Source organism: Diabrotica virgifera, chromosome 3, assembly GCF_917563875.1.
Source record: "Diabrotica virgifera virgifera chromosome 3, PGI_DIABVI_V3a".
Classification (NCBI taxonomy): Eukaryota; Metazoa; Arthropoda; class Insecta; order Coleoptera; family Chrysomelidae; genus Diabrotica; species Diabrotica virgifera.
Window position 1 is genome coordinate 22,644,651 of NC_065445.1, and position 19,900 is coordinate 22,664,550.

Consider the following 19,900-nt stretch of genomic DNA (forward strand, 5'->3'; position numbering starts at 1 on the left):
CTTTACACTCAATTGAACTCTACTCCTTGACGATGGCCCTAAGGGAACCAAAACTCTACTTAACTCGATTATGGCCCTGGTGGAACTAAACTGAACATGATGATAGCTTATACGGAACTTATTTCTAGGACCGCTAACTCGATCCTTCTAAAACTTGGGTTCCTCTCCCAAAAAAAGTGACTTCCTACTTAGACCAATAGGAATCATACCAGATATTTCTCTACCAATCAAATGGTCAGAAAAACTCTCAAGACATCCCTCGAACGCCATGATGGTTTTACCCTCAACCAATTATAATTACTTAAACTTCGCAACAACAAAATCTCTTGAGTTTACACGAAATGCGGTGACTCAATATATTACAGTTAGTTTTGAGAACCAATATTTCAGAGCTTTACTAAAAACCTCGGCTTAGGTTAAGCCTTTCCTGTCGCAATACACACACAATAGGATTTTTGTCTGTGAATATCATAAAAATCTTTCATCTTCTAGACTGCAACAGCCTAACAGCATAGCAGGGGTTCTTCCTGTAGCTATTTGGATATACCGACGAACATATAACCGACAAACCAAAACTGTAAATATCATAAAAACCTTTTAATACTCTGAGTCCCTACTTAACGTGGAACCTCTTTGAAAAATATTCCGTTTACAATTTTGTAGGATATAAACAATTTGGGGCACCTTTGTACACCAATTTTCAAAGAATTGTACGAACAACGAAACAAAGCATCCAAATCCGTGAGAAGTGGATAACGCCATACTCTGCCTATGCGGAAGATCGATATACAGGGCGTAGCGAAAGTATTACTGGGTCGAAATTTCAAATATTTAAACGGAGGACTTTCAGCGTGTTTCACATTTTCATATGCATCCAAAAATTGTTAAATACGTTCATTGGTCCACTCCATATTTATTATTTTCAATATTTTCTACACTCTGTAACAATAACTAAACTACTTTAATATACGTTATAAACTTTAACCTAACCTAAAAAACTTGCTTGTGCTTGCAAAAATATGTGGATGACACTAAAAATATTCAAACGGCGAATATTTGTTTACTTTGAAGTGTTGAAAAGATCGACAACGTACGGGAACACGACAAATATTCGACAAGCACTAAAATTGGTCAATGCCAAATAGCAAGCAACCCATCCACACTAATAGGCAAATAGCAAGCATTTGCTCGGTATTTGCCAAATACCGCATATCTGACGCCGCCTTAATTTGTGCGCAGTAATTGTTTACACACATTCGCGCAACCATGACCAGCTTCTTTGGTACGCCTAGCGCCACCATTGCACTCCACAGTTTTAAGCGATCTATGGAATCATATGCTTTTTTGAAGTCTGAAGATCTGGTGTACGTTTTTATTATACTCCCAATACTTTTCTAGCATTCTTGTCTGATAGTAAATATTTGGTCGATGTTCATCTTCCAGGCCTAAAGCCGCCAATAATTTTTTCTGTATATAGAAGTAATCTCTTTAGTACCACTGAAGAAAATATCTTACATGTAGTACTTATTAGTGAATAGTACTTTTTGTTACTATTGGTTCATCTATACTACCTTTAAGCAATATTGGCAAACACTTTATGTATCTTCAAGGTACTTTCCACTCCTCACTATACAAAATCACAAGGCTTTTAGTCTGATGAACGGGCAGGTCGTACGATGATGCCACTGCTCTCTATCCAATCACCAAACCCTTACAAAAGCACGAACTTGTAGACCATAGTGAAGATAAATTCCAGCCCACAATATGATATCAAGAATGTTTAACTCTCGTATCACTATTGAGGATCATCTGATGACCTTGAGATATTCTCTAGATATAATAATTCTTGAGATAAGCCTAGCTCTTTGTCTGTAGTCTCTCTAAAAGACGTAATTTTTCGACCATTTTAATCTTACTTCCGTACTCAAGTCGTACTTTAATCAAGTAATACTAAATAACAATAACATTTAAAATTCACCATTAGTAAAAGAACTACAGGGTCAGTGCCCACCCCTATCAAACCAATCTTTAACTTTTTACCGTAGCTTTCTTATGGCATATTAACGCAATTTACTATTTTTATTGGAAATAAGCCGCAACTTGACTTTAAAATAAGTTTATTTTGACGTTTCGATTTTAACTTCGGAAATCGTTCTCAAAATATTTATATAACATTAATAATTTTTGTTTATTATTGTTTTGTATTTTAAAAACGATATCCGAATTGAAAATTAAAACATTAAATTAAACATAGATATTGTGTAAAGTAAAATTGTTAGTCCTGTCGCCAGGGGGGGTACAACGGCCTCCTTAATTCAGATGGACTTACCCAAGTTTTTTTTATATATTTTGACCAGCAGAATACGAATTTTTTGGGTAACAGTTGATCCGGATGTCGATAAGATTGTTATAGACAAAGAACTTGAGGAATTACATAACAGTGATTTATCGCAAAACAAAACATATCTTTGTATTTTTTGGGCCATTCTAGGCAAAAAATATTCTGACAAGTTTTTTCGTAGGATGCATAGTTTTCGAGATAACCGCGGTTGAACTTTAAAAAAATCGAAAAATTGCAATTTTTGAACCCGAATAACTTTTGATTAAAAAATAAAGTAGCAATTCTGCTTACCGCATTTGAAAGTTTAAGTCAAATTATATGGGTTTTGATTATTTGCATTGCTAAAAATATATTATTTTATTGTTAAACAAAGCTATAAACACCTAGTGCGTGAGTGATGTTTTCAATGATTTCTCATTTAAAATCGAACGAGTAGGTAGAGTAGCTACAAGTGCAAGCGAGGCAATTTCTACGTAGCATGCGTTAAAACGCATGTATTAGGCACGGAAAACACTATGTGTTTATAGCTTTTTTTAACAATAAAAAAATTAATTTTTAGCAATGCAAATAATCAAAGCCGATATAATTTGACTTAACCTTTTAAATGCGGTAAGCAGAATTGCTACTTTATTTTTTAATCAAAAGTTATTCGGGTTCAAAAATTGCAATTTTTCGATTTTTTGAAAGTTCAACCGCGGTTATCTCGAAAACTATGCATTCTACGAAAAAACTTGTAGGAATATTTTTTGCTTAAAATGACCCAAAAAATACAAAAAGATGTTTTGTTTTGCGAGAAATCGCTGTTATGTAATTCCTCAAGTTCTTTGTCTATAACAATCTTATCGACATCCGGATCAACTGTTACCCAAAAAATTCGTATTCTACGGGTCAAAATATTTAAAAAAAAACTTGGGTAAGTCCATCTGAATTAAGGAGGCCGTTGTACCCCCCTGGCGACAGGACTATGTGGCTTATATTCAATAATAATTACACTTTTATATAAAAGAACTTTTTTTATAATAAAACGTTTTTATTATTTATAGAATATAAAATAATTTGACGATATAAAATGCTTAAAATTCCAAAAATTACACTATAATAAAAAAAAGTACTTTTATAATAACACGGTTTTGTTATATAAAGGACACAACATGTTTAGAAAGAATAAAATATGAATTTTTAGTATTATACCCTCGGAGATCCGTGGAAAAAATTTACACCCAAAATAACAAAATTCAGCTTGGCAACACTGTGCGAATGTTGATAGTAACATATCCTTTTTAAGATAAGCACAACTGTAATTTAGTCCAAACAAATTAATATATTTTTTTGCCAACAAAAATGAGATTTTTCAACCAAATAATGTTTCAAATATGATGTGCAAAATAATTTTTAATTGGGTTCTGCTAATGGGCTTGCTTTTTTTGTCATTAAAGTAAAAAAAACTAGATTTTACTCATTAAATCAATGTTATCCGGTTATCGTCTTAATTATTTTAACTGTACTAATATCCCTTGAGTAATTCTGAATGATGAATAGGTCGTTAAAACATTTTATGTGTAGCGGCTTCTGGAATATCTTAAAAATATCGAATTTCATTGATAAAATGCGCATATTCCACCGATCTTCGCTTCGACAATAGGTATATTAACTGTTAAAATTATAATTCCAAAAATTACACTAGTATAAAAAAAGTACTTTTTATAATAGCACGGTTGTTTAAAATGGTATATATAATATTTATATATAATAATTAACTTATAAAATACGAATTTAAGTAAGTATATCAACTTTTAATTATTTATTAAAACAATTAAAGAAAGACACGCAACAGCCGTGTTCGAACTAGGGAACTCTCAGTATGCAGTCTAATGCCACTGGCCCACCATCAATTTGTAGATGTCGATTTATTAACGTATGTACTTTAAAATATCATTGCATTAGCCACATTTTTAAAATAGTTTGAAATAAAAAAAATCGATTTATCCATTCAGGGTGATTGATTAGAGGGGAAAACCTCCGTAGATCCGTTATAGTAATAGATACCAATAAAAGTTAATAACAAAAATTATAGCCAACTTTGACTACAGATCGTTAATCAGTAATCGTATATTGTCAGTTTTAGACAATTCAGTCATGGCTTACCTAAAATTTGGAAAGATTTAGACCCGTAATTAATAATTTGCTCTGAAATATGAAAATATCTCAAAAACTAATGGTAGTCCAACTCTGAATCGAATATAAACAAAACCTGCCTTGAACCCTTTTTAATCTTTTTCATTTTACTCAGTTTTTGAGTATTTAGAAACTGTCTTTCGGTCCTTTTCCTAGACGAAGAGAAGGTAAATGCGTGGCCTAAGTGTCCTCTATTTGCTTTCTCCTATTTTCGTCGTCTCTACGTGATTATATATTGTAAAATCCGGAGATATGGGATGCAGCCAGAAAGCAGTTTATTAACGAAAAGTCTTAGATTGAAAATATTGTTTATTATATTTTTATTACAATTATTCTAATTGTTTAAAAAGTAGTAAACTTTGTATCTGGGGCTTTTCGTTGTTTTCCTCGTAATACGAGAGATGTCGCTGGATTGCGTCTCAAAAGGTGGGTTCATTGCATCGCGATGGTTTGCCTTAAAAGAGGCAGAATGTTTATATTCCCTTCAGAGTTGTGACTGCATAAACTTCACTGATGATGCATAAGGATGCTGAAATAGTTGCTATATGGAGATGGTAGTCCAACTCTGAATCGAATATAAACAAAACCTGCCTTGAACCCTTTTTAATCTAATAAATTTAGATATAGGGAATGTTATATATAAATTAAATTACGGTAATAGTACTTTTCGATAGTGATATAGAATATAGGGTGTTTCATTTAAAATTACTGAGAAAATAATGTACTTGCGTTTTGACTCACCCTGTATTCAATATAAAGAAAATCAGGAATATCAATCATTTATGAAAGTGTTGAAAATAAGTAAAAAATATGGCATCAATAAACCATTGCATTTGTGCTTATTTTTATTTATACAGGGAGTTGAACTTGTTACGATTTTCATATAAAAATTGTTATAACTTTGTAAATACCCTGTTTAACATACCAAACTTTTATATTTTTGTAATGGAGAAGTTAAGAAGATTTCGAATATAAAATAAAATATAGGGTGTTCCATTTAAAAAAAAACATAAGTTTGATCTGCCACTATCTTATCGAACACCCTGTATAATTCTAACTAATTTTGTAATGTGAAGCTCAAAGTTCGCTACAATTTTTGTTATTAACTTTTATCGCTATCCATTACAATAACGGATCTACGGAGCTTTACCCTACTAATCAATCACTCTGTATAATAGCAGTTAGATATTGCATTGTTAGCTAGTTCTAAGCTATTCTGAAAATTTCAGGTACCTACGTAGCCTAGAACTATTTTTAAAATGGATTACAAAATTTGCGGAGTCCGTGACGACACCAACCAAGCCAAGTATATAAAAACGTTTTAAAAATAGTGAGCTGCAATTTCAATCAATTCATCCTTTGATTGTTTCAGAACATTCTTACAATGCTCTAAAAAACACGACAGGTCAAATAAAAACTCTTACCGATACTGTATACGAGTACATGCAAAAATTAATTATTTTATAATATCGTTTTTTATTTTAGCACACCAGATAGGTAATTCACGTGATATTTCCTTTGAAACCATGGTAAAGAAATATACGGGTGGCAGAGGTGTAGACGTGGTTCTCAATTCTCTAGCGGAAGAAAAACTTCAAGCTTCGATTAGATGTTTGGCACCCGGAGGTAGTTTCGTAGAAATAGGAAAATTCGATTTGGCTAACAATAACGAAATCAATCTTTTACTTATGCAAAAAGAATGTAGTTTTCATGGAGTCATGTTGGATCAAATTTTTACTGAAACTCCGAAGACAAAAAAGGAAGTAGCTAAGTTTTTTGAAGAAAATGTTGGTGAGGGTAAATGTATTGTTCCTCTACCAATAACTTGCTTTAGATATGATCAGTTGGAAGAAGCCTTTAGACACATGGCTACCGGTAAACACATGGGAAAAGTTATGATAAAAATACGAGACGTGGAGCAACCGCCTCAACCAGTTCCTGAGAAGTTTATAGGAATACCCAAGTAAGATAAACACAAAATTTTGAGATATATTTAGTTAACACCCTATGTATTCTAACCATTCTCCTATAGACCAGGAAGGATCTGTTTTTAGGTGGATGTGAGAGGTGGCATTCAGATTTTTGCGGATAAAGTTAGGTGATAACTTCGTTAATAATAATTGACTGATACTCCTTCTCAAATATGCCCGGAACATTAATAAAAAAAATAAAATATTTAAAAATTTCAAAAAATTTCGTTTTTTTTCTACTTCTTTGATTATAACTTTAAAACGATTCATTTTGGAACAAAGTTGTATAGGAATAAAACAAAGATAATTAAATTTTCTATCAGATACGATTGGTTAAAAATGTCGTAATTTAACACCCTGGCTGCAAAATAGCAATAAATATAAAATAAGGGGGCAAAACAAGCCTGTCTATATTCAATGTTTTTCCATCACTTAGGTTACACTTGGAACCTTCCTAATTCGCTTAGAAAATTTTTGTAATGTGCTAAAACCGTCCACCAAATGTCATTAAAATTGACTTACTAGATTTTGCATAATAATTTTGCAATCTAAACTTTTTTTTTAAATTAAAATTTTTTAAAATCTTGCACAACAAAAACTAGAACATACAAAGATTTGTCAATTTCTTTACATATAAAGAAGCACTCCACCTATCTAATGCACTTTACATAATTGAAATTGAATTATTTAAGCAGCCTCAGCAATGTTTTAAATTTATAAACAATTTTTTGGCTTATAAACAAATTAGTGCTGTGTCCAGGAGGGGGTGCTACGGGCTCCTTTATTTAGACGGAATTACCCAAGTTTTTTTATGTATTTTGACCCGTAGAACACGAATTTTTTGGGTAACAGTTGATACGGATGTCGATAAGATTGTTATAAACAAAGAACTTAAGGAATTACATAACACCAATTTTTCGCAAAATAAAACTTTTTTTGTATTTCTTGGGTAATTCTAAGGAAAAATGTTCTTACAAGTTTTTTCGTAGGATGCATAGTTTTCGAGATAACCGCGGTGGAACATTAAAAAAATCGAAAAATTGCAATTTTTGAACGAGAATAACTTTTGATTAAAAAATAAAATAGCAATTCTGCTGACAGCATTTGAAAGTTTAAGTGAAATTATACAGGTTTTAGTTATTTGCTAAAAATTAATTTTTTTAATATTAAACAAAGCTATTTGTTTATAAGCCAAAAAGTTGTTTATAATTTTAAAACATTGCTGAGGCCCCATAAATAATCCGATTTTAATTCTGTAAAGTGTATGTACAGCACCTCTTTATGTGTAAAAAAATTAGCCAACTTCTAAATGGTCTACTTTTTGTTCAGAGAGATTTTAAAAAATTTGAACTTTTTTAAAAACATTTAAATTGCAAATTTATTATGCAAAATCTATTAAATCGATTTTAATGAAATTTGTTAGACCATTTAAGTTTTTTTTTTTTTTATTAACATCCAAGTTTTTTTACAATCTGTTTTACAATGAAAACAATAAGTAAAATTGTTTGTCTTTACAATGGCAGAGAGATGTAAGGTCCAGTGACCAAAGCATCACGACACACACACATTACCTTGTTTACCGGTGAGATGCGCACATACACTGATACGCGAGCACGAAAACTAAAAGTAAAACTGGCACAGAACACAATGGCTGGACGCTGTTGGATGGCGTAGCTTCCTCTGCTGTAGGCTCTGTCAGGATCGGTTAGGTAGGTCCAAGGGATCATATCGCTTCAATCTCTTTGCTTGTTGCTTGTTGAGAAGATTGTGTGCCAGGGTGTTTGGATGTACCCGCAACCTATTTTGATATTGTTCAGAAGATTTTTTGCACTCTTCGGAGACTGATAGTACCTGAAGATCTCTATGTATTGCGTCATTATGGATGTACCAAGGGGCATTAGCGATTGTTCTTAGAGTTTTGGATTGAAATCTTTGTATTTTCATAATATTAGATTTGCTAGCTGATCCCCAGAGCTGCGAACCATATGTCCAAATGGGTTTCATTATTGTTTTGTATATAAGCAGCTTGTTATCGATCGATAGGTGAGAGTTTTTTCCCAACATCCAGTAAAGTTTTCTGTATACAATTCCCAGTTGAAGTCTTTTCGTCCATATATGTTTGGTCCAAGTTAGTCGTTTGTCAAGGTGAATACCTAGATATTTTACGTCATCCTTTTGAGGTAAAGGATGTCCATCGAGATTAAGTTCTGGACATGTACCTCTTCTTAGAGTGAATGTAATATGTGTGGATTTTGAGGGGTTTACTCTAATTCTCCAGAGTTTAAGCCATTCATTTGTTTTGTTCAGATGTAGTTGCAGTCTCTCTGATGCTATTATTGGATTACCATGAGAGGCCAGGAAAGCAGTATCATCTGCGAATGTTGCAAGTGTTAGGTCATTGCTTGTTGGCAAGTCAGCCGTATATATTAGGTATAGGATCGGTCCGAGCACACTACCCTGAGGTACACCAGATAGGATGGGGTAGAGTTTTGTATAGGCTTCACTATATTTTACCAGATATCTCCTTTCTGTAAGGTATGATTGAAGCAGTTTGAAGTAAGTGTAAGGTAGGTTTTTCTTTAATTTGTACAGAAGTCCTATGTGCCACACCTTGTCAAAAGCTTGGGAGGCGTCTAAAAAGGCTGCAGTGCAGTATTGCTTGTTTTCGAGACTAGTTCTTATTGTTGTGTACAGTCTGTGAACTTGTTCTATTGTACTATGTTGATTACGAAATCCGAATTGATGGTCAGGTATGAGACTCTTCTCTTCTAATATTGGTTTTATTTTTCTTAACAGAAGTTTTTCAAACACCTTAGAGATGACTGGGAGCAGACTTATCGGTCGGTATGAGTTGACATCTTTTGGATCTTTTCCAGGTTTTTGAATTAGTATAATCTGTGCCACTTTCCATTGCAACGGGAAGTAGTGCAGACTTAACATAGCATTAAAGATCATAGTGATTATTCTGTAACAATCATCGGTTAGTTCCTGAAGGACCTTACCCGTTATGAGGTCGAATCCTGGTGCCTTATTAGGTTGTATCTCATTATTTATTATCTGTTTTACTTCTTTAATATTAAACTTGGAGATTGGCGGTTCCATTTGATATGGAGCCTCAAGAAAAGAATGAAATGGTTCTTCTTGTTCTAATGGTACTACTCTAGTAAAGGGACTAAATACTGTCGAAAGATGTTCTGCGAATGTCTCGGATTTCTCTGTGTCTGTTCTTGCCCATTTACCTTTGGCATTTTTTAAAGGAGGTATGGCGTCTTTTGGTCCTTTTACTTTTCTCGTCGCCTTCCATAGCGAATAGTTAGTGTCTTTGAATGGAGTCAGATTTTCTAAGTAAGTTTGAATCCCCCTGTTTTTTTCTTCTTTTAATAGATTTTTAAGTCTTCTGGTAATTCTGTTTAGATTTTCTTTGTCAATAGGTGCATGTGTGTTTTGCCATTTTCTCCTAAGTTTTCTTTTTTCTTCAATCATGTTTTTTGCACTCAGAGAACAATTTATGGTTTCCTTCCATAATGTTTGTTCAGGTGTAGCACTCCATCCCGCTTTTTGTATGGAGGTAGTAAGTTGTTGTACTGCATTTTCAATTTGTATTTCTGTTTTAAGTGGCAAATTCGTTGATATTTGTTCTGTTAATGCACTTCGGAATATGTTCCAATTTGTTTGGTTATTGGTTAGGACTGGAGGCTTATTTCTGAGTATGACTTTGGAGTCTAGGTCAATTAGAATGGGAGAATGATCTGACGAGAGGTCCCAGCATGATTGTATTGCTAAGTAGTTAAGAGAGATACCTTTTAAGTAAGTTATAAGAATTTTCTAAGCGAATTACTAAGGTTCTAAGTGCCACCAAAGTGGTTAAGAAACGTTGAATAACAACAGGCGTATTTTGCCCCCTTATTTTGTATTTATTGCTATATTGCAGAAAAGGTAATACCTTAAGACATTTTTGACCAGTAGTATATCATACAAAATTCAATTATCTTTATTTTATTTTTGACGACTTTGTTCCAAAACGAACCGTTTTAAAGTTATAAGCAAAGAAAGCAGAAAAAATCGATGTTTTTCAAAATATATTTTAATTTTTTTATTAATGTTCCGGGCATATTTGAGAAGGAGCATAAGTCAATTATTATTACCGAAGGTGTCACCTAACTTTATCTGCAAAAATCCGAATGCCACCTCTCACATCCAAAAATACACGTTTTTTTACAGATTAGTCCTGGTCTACTAGTCTATAGTGGATTTTGTGATTAACGGTGGCGACCAATGTGGTAAATATTTCTGAGTCTTGGGATTGATTAATTCGTTTTCTGTTGTATACGTCGTCTGTCTTGGGTTGTAGTGTTCCAATTTCGTTTTGATTTCTCGAGTTCTCTTTCTGGCTATTTACATATTGCAGTTTTGAAAGATTGCAAAATATCTTCTGTTTCTTTTGGCTTTTCCAACTAGTTTGATTATGTTTTAACTTGGATATTTAACAGCAGTACCAAAGTGATAATAAACAAATTTAATGTAATTACAACATTAGCAGAATATGTCACAACAAGGTTTTAGGTCGGGAAGATCATGCACCGACGCTATATTTATAATGAGGGAAGTTCAAGAGAAATCATTAGAATACAACAAAATGGCATATTTATGTTTGGTGGACCTTAAGAAGGCATTTGACAGCGTCAAATTAAAGGACGTTATCCATTTATTGTACACAAGAGAGATGCCTCTAAGAGTAATTAAAACGATCGAAAATATTTACCAGAACAACACAATGAAAGTAAAAGTAGAAAAACTAACTGAAGTTGAAAATGGAATAAGACGAATTCTCTGAGTCCTGTGTTGTTAAACCTGATCTGATTATAGATGGAATAATAAAAAAAGTAAAAACTAAAAAGGATACTAAATTAAAGAAAAACAACTTTAAATAATCTGCCATGCAGACGTTACAATACTAATCTCTCAAAATGAAGATGCTTTACAACGTATGCTGCACCAATTTAATACAACCGCTAGAAAATTTAACTTGGCTCTTCTAATGTACGTACAAAGCCACTTGTAGAGCTTGAACCATATATTTTATACTATCAAACTTTCTTCGTTACATAACTGCATAAGGATATCAGCTCTCTCATTTCGTATGCTGAGACCATATTCTACAACATTAATATTTACATTATTATACATTTGCTTTTTAATAACTTATTGTGGTGTTAGTCCCTAATAATCGGTCTAGCAGTCTAGCCGAACCGATTATTCATGTTCCTCTTCTGAAAAATAAAGATTGTACTTTTTCTCTCTTTATGGATAACTTAACCAGAGGCAGTTCGGTGGCGTAAATAAGAGACAGTGTCTAAATAGTACTCACGTTTCAAACTACTAATAATAATAATTTGATAGAACCGTTTATGTGCGAAATATAATAATATGACATATTACGGCTGCCCCAAGTAGAAACACTGTATATCCATTTTTTTCAAAATCACTTTTATTGCATTTTTGGATTTAGAGTGTTGTTTTCTACCAATTACCAAGGAAGAAAAAAATAAAAAATTAGTAGAACCACAATTTAACATTGCTATGAAACACATTATATCACATTCCATCTTCACTTTACCAATTTCAAACACATTATATCCATATCCCCAAGTATAAACACTGTAAATACGGGATATACAGTGTTTTTATTTGGTTTTTGGGATTTACAGTGATTTACCGTGGGAATTGCATGATTTACATTTTATATTCGCAGAGACCATTGATATTTACAAGGCAATTTTTAGTTGTTTGTTAGTTATTGATGGTTATTGTAATAAGTGCAGTAGAAATTTGTCGTGTATAAAATATTTAACTTTATTGTATTAATTATTTAAAATATATTTTTAAAATTAAACTGGGTGTTACCTATCAATTATCAAATATGAATAAAAATCGAATAATATTTTGACCTGCTGAATTCGAATTTATAACTTTCTTTTGCGCCGGAAGTGACGAGAATTTATTATAAACAATTTAATTGTTTAAGTTATTATAATTCGTAAACTAACAAATATAAATAGTCCTTACAAATGAATTTTGTTCTTAGAAAAATCTACAAAATAATGTTTGGTAAACCTTGACCAATAATAAGAAACACAGATGCTGCAAAACATTGCAAAATTACAGAAATTAGTCGATTTTTCACTTGTAAGTCGGATGAATTTTGAGTAAGATGACTTTATAAGAGCCCAAATTAATAAAAAAAACTACAAGCTGTTAAACTAAACTTTAATATAAATATTATATACAGTCGGAAAAATGAAAGAATACCCATGAACGAACATATAAAACACGCTATATTTTCCTGTCACCGTGTCACAAAGAAAATTGTCCAGTGCAAGTACATGTAACAATAATTATTACATGTACTTGCGATGGCCAATTTTTTGTGGGGCACGGTGACAGGAAAATACAGCGTGTTTTGTATGTTCGTTCATGGGTATTCTTTCATTTTTCCTACTGTATACAAAGTTATATCAATAAACGAAAATTTTTATTAAAAACTGCATAATATAATTTGTTTATATGTATATAGAGAATTTAATATAATTTGTATAAATATGACCTATACAGAAATAACAGAGAAACTTATTTCTTTGATGCCTGAAAACGGATGGTCGTTTTGGCTTAATTGGTCAGTCTCAGAGACACTAGTGGACAAGCTTTTCCATAACCCTGGATGACAGCAATTACATGACCCAGACACTGACCATTAAATTGTTGCAATTTGTTATATATTTGTTAAAGGAACTTGAATAAAGTATCATTTGTAGTACTTAATGTCTTTAAAAAGTGGGAAATTTGATACTATATTTTCAGGTTTACCAAATAAAAACACTATGTGTTCAAAACATAGTCAGGAAATAAAATTCAGACATAAAAATATTTACTGAAAAACAGGAGTATTTTTTACTAAATTAATGTGTGTTCACTTTTATTTCAAACAAAATAGAAATTTGAAAAGTTGAATCCTTTACGTTTTCTACTCTGGTGAACATCTTTCGAATTGGCGCTTACAGTGTTTCTACTTGGGACAGCCGATTATTTCTGCTGAGTCTACGGGGCCGCGCAAGAGGTTTTCCGAATGTTAACTCACGTTTTGTTTATTGGACATTGAATTGAGTCACGCAATATTTTGGTTATTACGATGTTATTTCCATGCTTACAAATAAATGTAATGTCCTATATATTCAAAAAAACGTGTGAGATATTCCACAGTACAGTATAATGTGAGCTCCACACTCTCGCCGAAGTCGATCGAGGTTCAACAAGTACGAGAGTGTAGACGGCCACCTTGTGTAACTTAGCCTCACTTCGTTCTACTTCCATTATCTGTCGGTATGGCGCGTCCAAGTCAAAGGGATCTTTGTCGGTATCGCACCGCTCCTTTGTCGGTATCACACTTCTTCGCGAAGTAGAACGAGTGTGTAGAGAGGTACTTCGGCCTTCGGTCAACTTTGGCGAAGTAACTTCGCCGAGAGTGTGGAGCCCGCTTAAGATATAAGTCCAATATGTACACTTGTACACACAAAAGTTTTTAATTTCTTTTAGATATTTTTGCTACCCCAATAAAACCTATATTATCGTCGGTGGCCTAGGAGGATTTGGATTAGAGTTGGCTGATTGGTTAGTACTAAGAGGAGCCAAAAATATTGTACTTGTTTCAAGAAAAGGTGTTACCACAGGATATCAAAGCTTAAGAATCAGGTAGGATAAAACTACGTTAGTAATTTATTACAATTTTATATTTGCAAAGTACATTTACAAATATATGTCTATAGTTGTTCTATTTCCACCTTTTCGTCATTCTGTTCAATCGCAAATTATTCCCTTAATTTTGAAATCTGACATCAATCTTAACTTCCTAATTTTTTATAGTTTCACTGTGTGTGATTGTAAAACATATCGATTAACACGTTGACGGACAGTGTGTCAAATGTATAAGCAAGTGTTGTGACACTATATGTACTTTGTAAAGTAGAATAGGAGAAAATGCAACATCTATAGACGTTGTGTCACATTACATCAACGGAAATTAGACGTCTATAGACGTTCTGTCCGTCAACGTGTTAATAGTTTAATTACCAGTTTATTCAACTTCCTGCAAATTAAATGAATTGCCAAATAGTGTTTCAATACCGAACGTCATAGTTTAAATTATATTATTTGTCAGCTTTCAAAGTAAAAAGCTTTTGTTACTCTGCTAGAGTCATTAACCTTTGTGCTGAGGTGTACATTATTGGTGAACTTATAAATTAGGGGATTCGGACTCTTTTAGTGTGCAGTCTATTATACAATCTTACCTAACCAACAACTGTAGTGTAATAATTCAGTAGCTGTCAATAAAAGCATTTTTTTCACTCCACGACTTGACTAGAGACATTTGGCAACATTTATTTATCATCGTCGATCGAGAATAAAGAGTCACAGGGCATTGGAAGCAATTCGAAGATTATATTACATTCGAATTGTCCACATTCCATTGTTTTTCATCCTCTTTATGTATCCGAACCATCTTACTCTTTAAACGTAAACTTTTATGTACAATGTTATTTTATTTTTATTGTAAATGTTATCTACCTCTTTGTATTTTTCTTTCTCATCGTTTCAATTCTTCGTCCTCTATTTTCTTAAACCTCACTTTAACCTACGTTAAAAATTCTTATCTCGGTCGGACTTGAACTCACTACTCTTGTTGTGAGCTTGTAATTTAACCCCACATGTATGAAATTATTAATCAATCTCAAGTTCTATAGGTGATGGTTCACTGAGAAAAGGTATATCTACTGTTGTGCCATAAGTTAACTCAATATTCAGATAATTCGGATACTTCTAAAAATCCTTCAGATTAATAGATTAATTACTTAAGGGCATAGGCTCAAAATGTCGCCTGTCAAAATGTTCTATGTGTTTTAAATGGTGTCATTTTTTTCGAATCCTGAGAAAATTAATAAGTATTTTTGAGAAATTTAAATGCAGAATGAAAGACTTCATTATTACCGAGGGCCGAAAGTCCCTTAGAATAACCAAAATGTTTCTTTTGAATGAGATATTTGAAATTAAAAATGACAATAAATTTTCTGTTTTTTTCACCCCTGTAACTTATAAAAATAAACATTATAGAAGTTTTCAGGGACTTTCGGCCCTCGGTAATAAGGTAATCTTTCATTCTGCGTTTAAATTTTTCAAAAATACTTATTAGTTTTCTCAGGATTCGAAAAAATGAATACATTTAAAACACATTGAATATTTTTACAGGCGACATTTTGCGCCTATACCCTTAATACGATATTGTTTTACGTATATGGCACACTCATTGATTCTGTGACCCAGAGAATCCCGCTGATTAAGCATAAAAGCATATTATGATATCATCCCATATCCAAATGCCAGACGAATGGAGAAGAAGTATATTAGTACCTGTCTACAAAAACAAGGGAGACATACAACAATGTACAAACTACAGGGCTATAAAACTACTTAGCCACACCATGAAAATATGGGAGAGAGTCATTGATAGACAGATACGTGAAGAAACCGAAATATCCGATAATCAATTTGGCTTTATGCAGGGCAGATCAACAACAGATGCAATTTTCATTGTAAGGCAACTGATGGAAAAATACAGGAGAAAAGAGACCAACGCTCATATGGTATTCATTGATCTTGAGAAAGCATATGATAGAGTTCCTCGAGAGATTCTGTGGTGGGCACTCAATAAGAAAGGAGTCCCTGGCGAATATGTAAAGATTGTGAGAGATATGTATGAGGGAGTAACGACTAGTGTTAGGACAGGTGTGGGAGAGACTGATAAATTGCAGGTGAAAGTAGGATTGCACCAAGGCTCGGTGCTTAGTCCTTATTTATTCTCATTAGTTTTGGGCCAGATAACAGCGAAACTACAGGGTAGCATTCCATGGTGCCTAATGTATGCTAATGATGTAGTGTTAATAGGAAATAGTGAAAGAGACTTAGAACAAAAACTGGAACAATGGAGACAAGCTCTGGAGGAAAAAGGTTTAAAACTTAGTAGGACAAAAACAGAGTATTTGGAATGTTCATTTAAAGATGGAGGTACTACAAATAAAATGGTATCTTTGGATCATTTGTTAAAAGCAATAGTTTTAAGTACCTAGGATCGGTATTACCGAGTAATGGAGAAATAGATGGAGATGCATGCAGCAGAATTAGGGCTGGATGGATGAAGTGGAAAGAAGCGAGTGGTGTGTTGTGTGGCAGAAAAATTCCAATGAAGCTGAAGGGAAAATTCTATAAAACATCCATAAGACCGGCTATGATGTACGGAACTGAATGTTGGGCAGTGAAAAAGAAATAGGAACAACGAATGCATGTGGCGGAAATGAGAATGCTTAGATGGATGAGTGGAGTGACAAAGAAGGATAAAATTAGAAATGAGTATATTAGGGGAAGTCTAGGTGTGGCACCAATTGATGCCAAAATGAGAGAACATAGGTTAAGATGGTTTGGTCATGTTCAACGTCGAGACGTTAATCACCCAATACGAAGAATAGCTGAAGTGCAGATTCCTGGAAGGAGTAGGAGAGGAAGACCAAAGAAGATCTGGGGGGAGACGATAAGGCAGGACATGTTGGTAAAGGGGATTAACATTAATATGGCCCAAGATGGAATTGTGTGGAGAAATGCAATTAGGGAAGCCGACCCCGCATAGGGATAAGGCAAAGAGAATGATGATATTATGATATCATAAATATAATAAATATGTAAATAAAAAGAGATCATTAATTTTAATTAGTAAGTCAGATTACGGGAGAGTTTCAACTAAGTTTAAGTTTTGCTTGCTGTTTAGAATAGAATTTACTCATTGTCGTCTACAGCTGGATACAATTCATTGTATTTAGCAACTAATAAAGTATTGATGGATGAACAAGTGTATCTTTGCTGACCAGCCCCACATATAAAGGTAACATCTCTCCGTTATACCAAACTGTGTACTTAAGATACCAGCGAGACTGCTTTCTAAAAGGCTTAAAACTAGCCCAATATATATAAAAGACAGAAGTGAGTTTAACACATTTATTCTAACTAAAAACAATAAAAGGATACGTAAATATATTTGGAAGTTAAATAATATTGAAAAAATTACTATTACTACAACTAATGTAAATGCCCGGAAACTAAAACTACGATATTTTATCTGTAAAATGTTCCGCGTACTAATACAGTCCGATCTTTTCTCTGGTCAGGCCTTTACCGGAAAACATTATACGAGCTCGTAAGGCATATGCCAGGGGTGGCCAAACTGCGGCTCGCGAGCCACATGCGATTACTTGTGGCTCTCGATAAAAGTACCCGAGATTCTTTTCAATTTTGTGTTATTATTTAAAAAAATTATTATCGTTCCACGTGTGTTTCAGAATGTTTTTTAAATTACTGACAACAAATATGAAAGACCAAATGCAACTTTATAACAACTTACATTTCCATCCAAGCTAAGAGTGATATGACAAATCGAAAACTGCGCGAAAGAATATTAAGAGTGGCGCGACAAAAAAGTCAGTAATCAGCCCACTCCAGACCGATTTGTATATTTAGTCATTTTACTCGAATTAAAAAAAAATTGTTACAATATTAAACTAGAACAACTTAAGGAGTAAATAAAAAAGCCAGACGGAATATTGACCGAAGTCCAAAATTTATTTCAAAACTTAAAATATTTTAAATCGTCTCTTCATTTTTTTCTGAATTAATTTGAAATAAACATGGTCCATAAGATGAATTTTTTATTACCATAATATGACCCAAACGACATGTGGAGAATTAAAATTAATAGAGACGCAAGAAGATCAAGCTCGAAAATAAAACTATAAGTCGACGCCGAATACCGAATTTTGTAAATTTGTACCAAAATCGAAGTACATACTCTAAATTAAAAAAGGACGCTTGTCGAATTATATCCATATTAGAAACAACGTACTTGTATGGACCATTTAATTCCATTTTAAAATTCGTGAAATCCTAACACATATCAGTATTGATTAACCAGTATCTGAAAAAATTACTGAGAAGTGCTACCACAAATTATTCACCAAATTTTAAAGAATTACCAAAAGAAGGATAACAAATGTTGGACAGAGAAAGGAACGAAAACATTAGAAACATGCTAAGACGGGGACCAATAGAGAAAAAAATTGAAAAAAGAATCCTGAATTGGTTTGGACATATAACTATAATGAACGAGAACAGACTAGTAAAGAAGGTGACAGATGCCAAGAGACATGGGAAAAGAAGAAGGAGCAGACCTAGAAAGGGGTGGATGGAACAAATCCAGGAAATCGGAACCAAGAGACGGAAAACAGCGCAACAGGTGAAGGAAATGGGAAGAAGACCGGAAGGCGTGGAAGAAATGGGTAAAAGATGGATGGCTAATAGCAAAGTTCGACTCTTTTTTTATGGGCCATAAGGACAACGAGAAGAAGAATAAGCAAAAAATGTAATTAAGTTTAAATATTTCGTATTTTTTTTCTGTTTTCAATAAATAAAAGTTCTATTAAAAACATTGTACATACCTTCTTTACATACTTTTTGAATACGTTTTTAATTGCGGCTCGCGAAAAAATTTTAATTGTGAAAAGTGGCTCTGACTATCAAGGAGCTTGGCCACCCCTGGCATATGCCCTTACCTTATCCGCTGGGTTCACGGGTATCACTTGCCTAGATATGCTGTAACTTTGCAACTCGATCTTGCAGCTTCCACTAATTTCACGAGAAACCACTTATAGCCCAGTAAATGAAATTCGGCGATACCGTGTAATTTTCAGGGGCAACTCCGAATTGCATGAAAATTTGGATTCAGGTTCTACTTACCCTCCACTTCAAAGTTGAAATTGTGCCGTTGGTCGCTTTTACTTGGGGGGTGACAGTCACCCCTTCTCGGGGGTGAAAAAACAATATAAGACCGGAAATGGATAAATTGACTGATTTTAAGCAACTTTCGTTCTATAGAGTTTTTTACGTAAATCAATACTTTTCGAGTTATTTGCCATTAAAAATGTTGATTTTTCGACAAAAAAACTATGTTTTCAGACGGTATTTCGCAAATAACTCAAAAAGTAAATATTTTATCGAAAAAAATATTCTTAGCAAAAGTGTAGCTTATAAAAAACCACAAAAAATGGTGTATTAGTAAAGTCTATCAATCAAATAAAAACAAAGTTGTAGCTCATGAAAAATCCGTTCTTATTCGTCTAATTCCAAATCGGATATTTCAAGGTGAAATCACCGAAAAATTAAGCACTTTTTTAAAGCGTTTATAAAAAGCTTTGTTTTAATTGTTAACAAAAGTTTTAGCATTAAAAATAAGCGAGTTACGCTCAAAATAAAGTTGACCCTCTTT

The 19,900-nt window shown here is 33.2% G+C and overlaps 1 protein-coding gene across 1 annotated transcript in view; it reads left to right on the forward strand.

Annotated features, from left to right (window-relative positions):
- The window catches only part of LOC114329820 (fatty acid synthase-like), a 164,881-nt gene that overhangs the window by 129,824 nt on the left and 15,157 nt on the right, over positions 1–19,900 (forward strand). The window contains exons 21-22 of the mRNA XM_050646366.1: positions 6,002–6,479; positions 14,077–14,232. Of these exons, the coding sequence (XP_050502323.1) occupies positions 6,002–6,479; positions 14,077–14,232 (634 nt within the window). The remainder of the gene's footprint in view (positions 1–6,001; positions 6,480–14,076; positions 14,233–19,900) is intronic.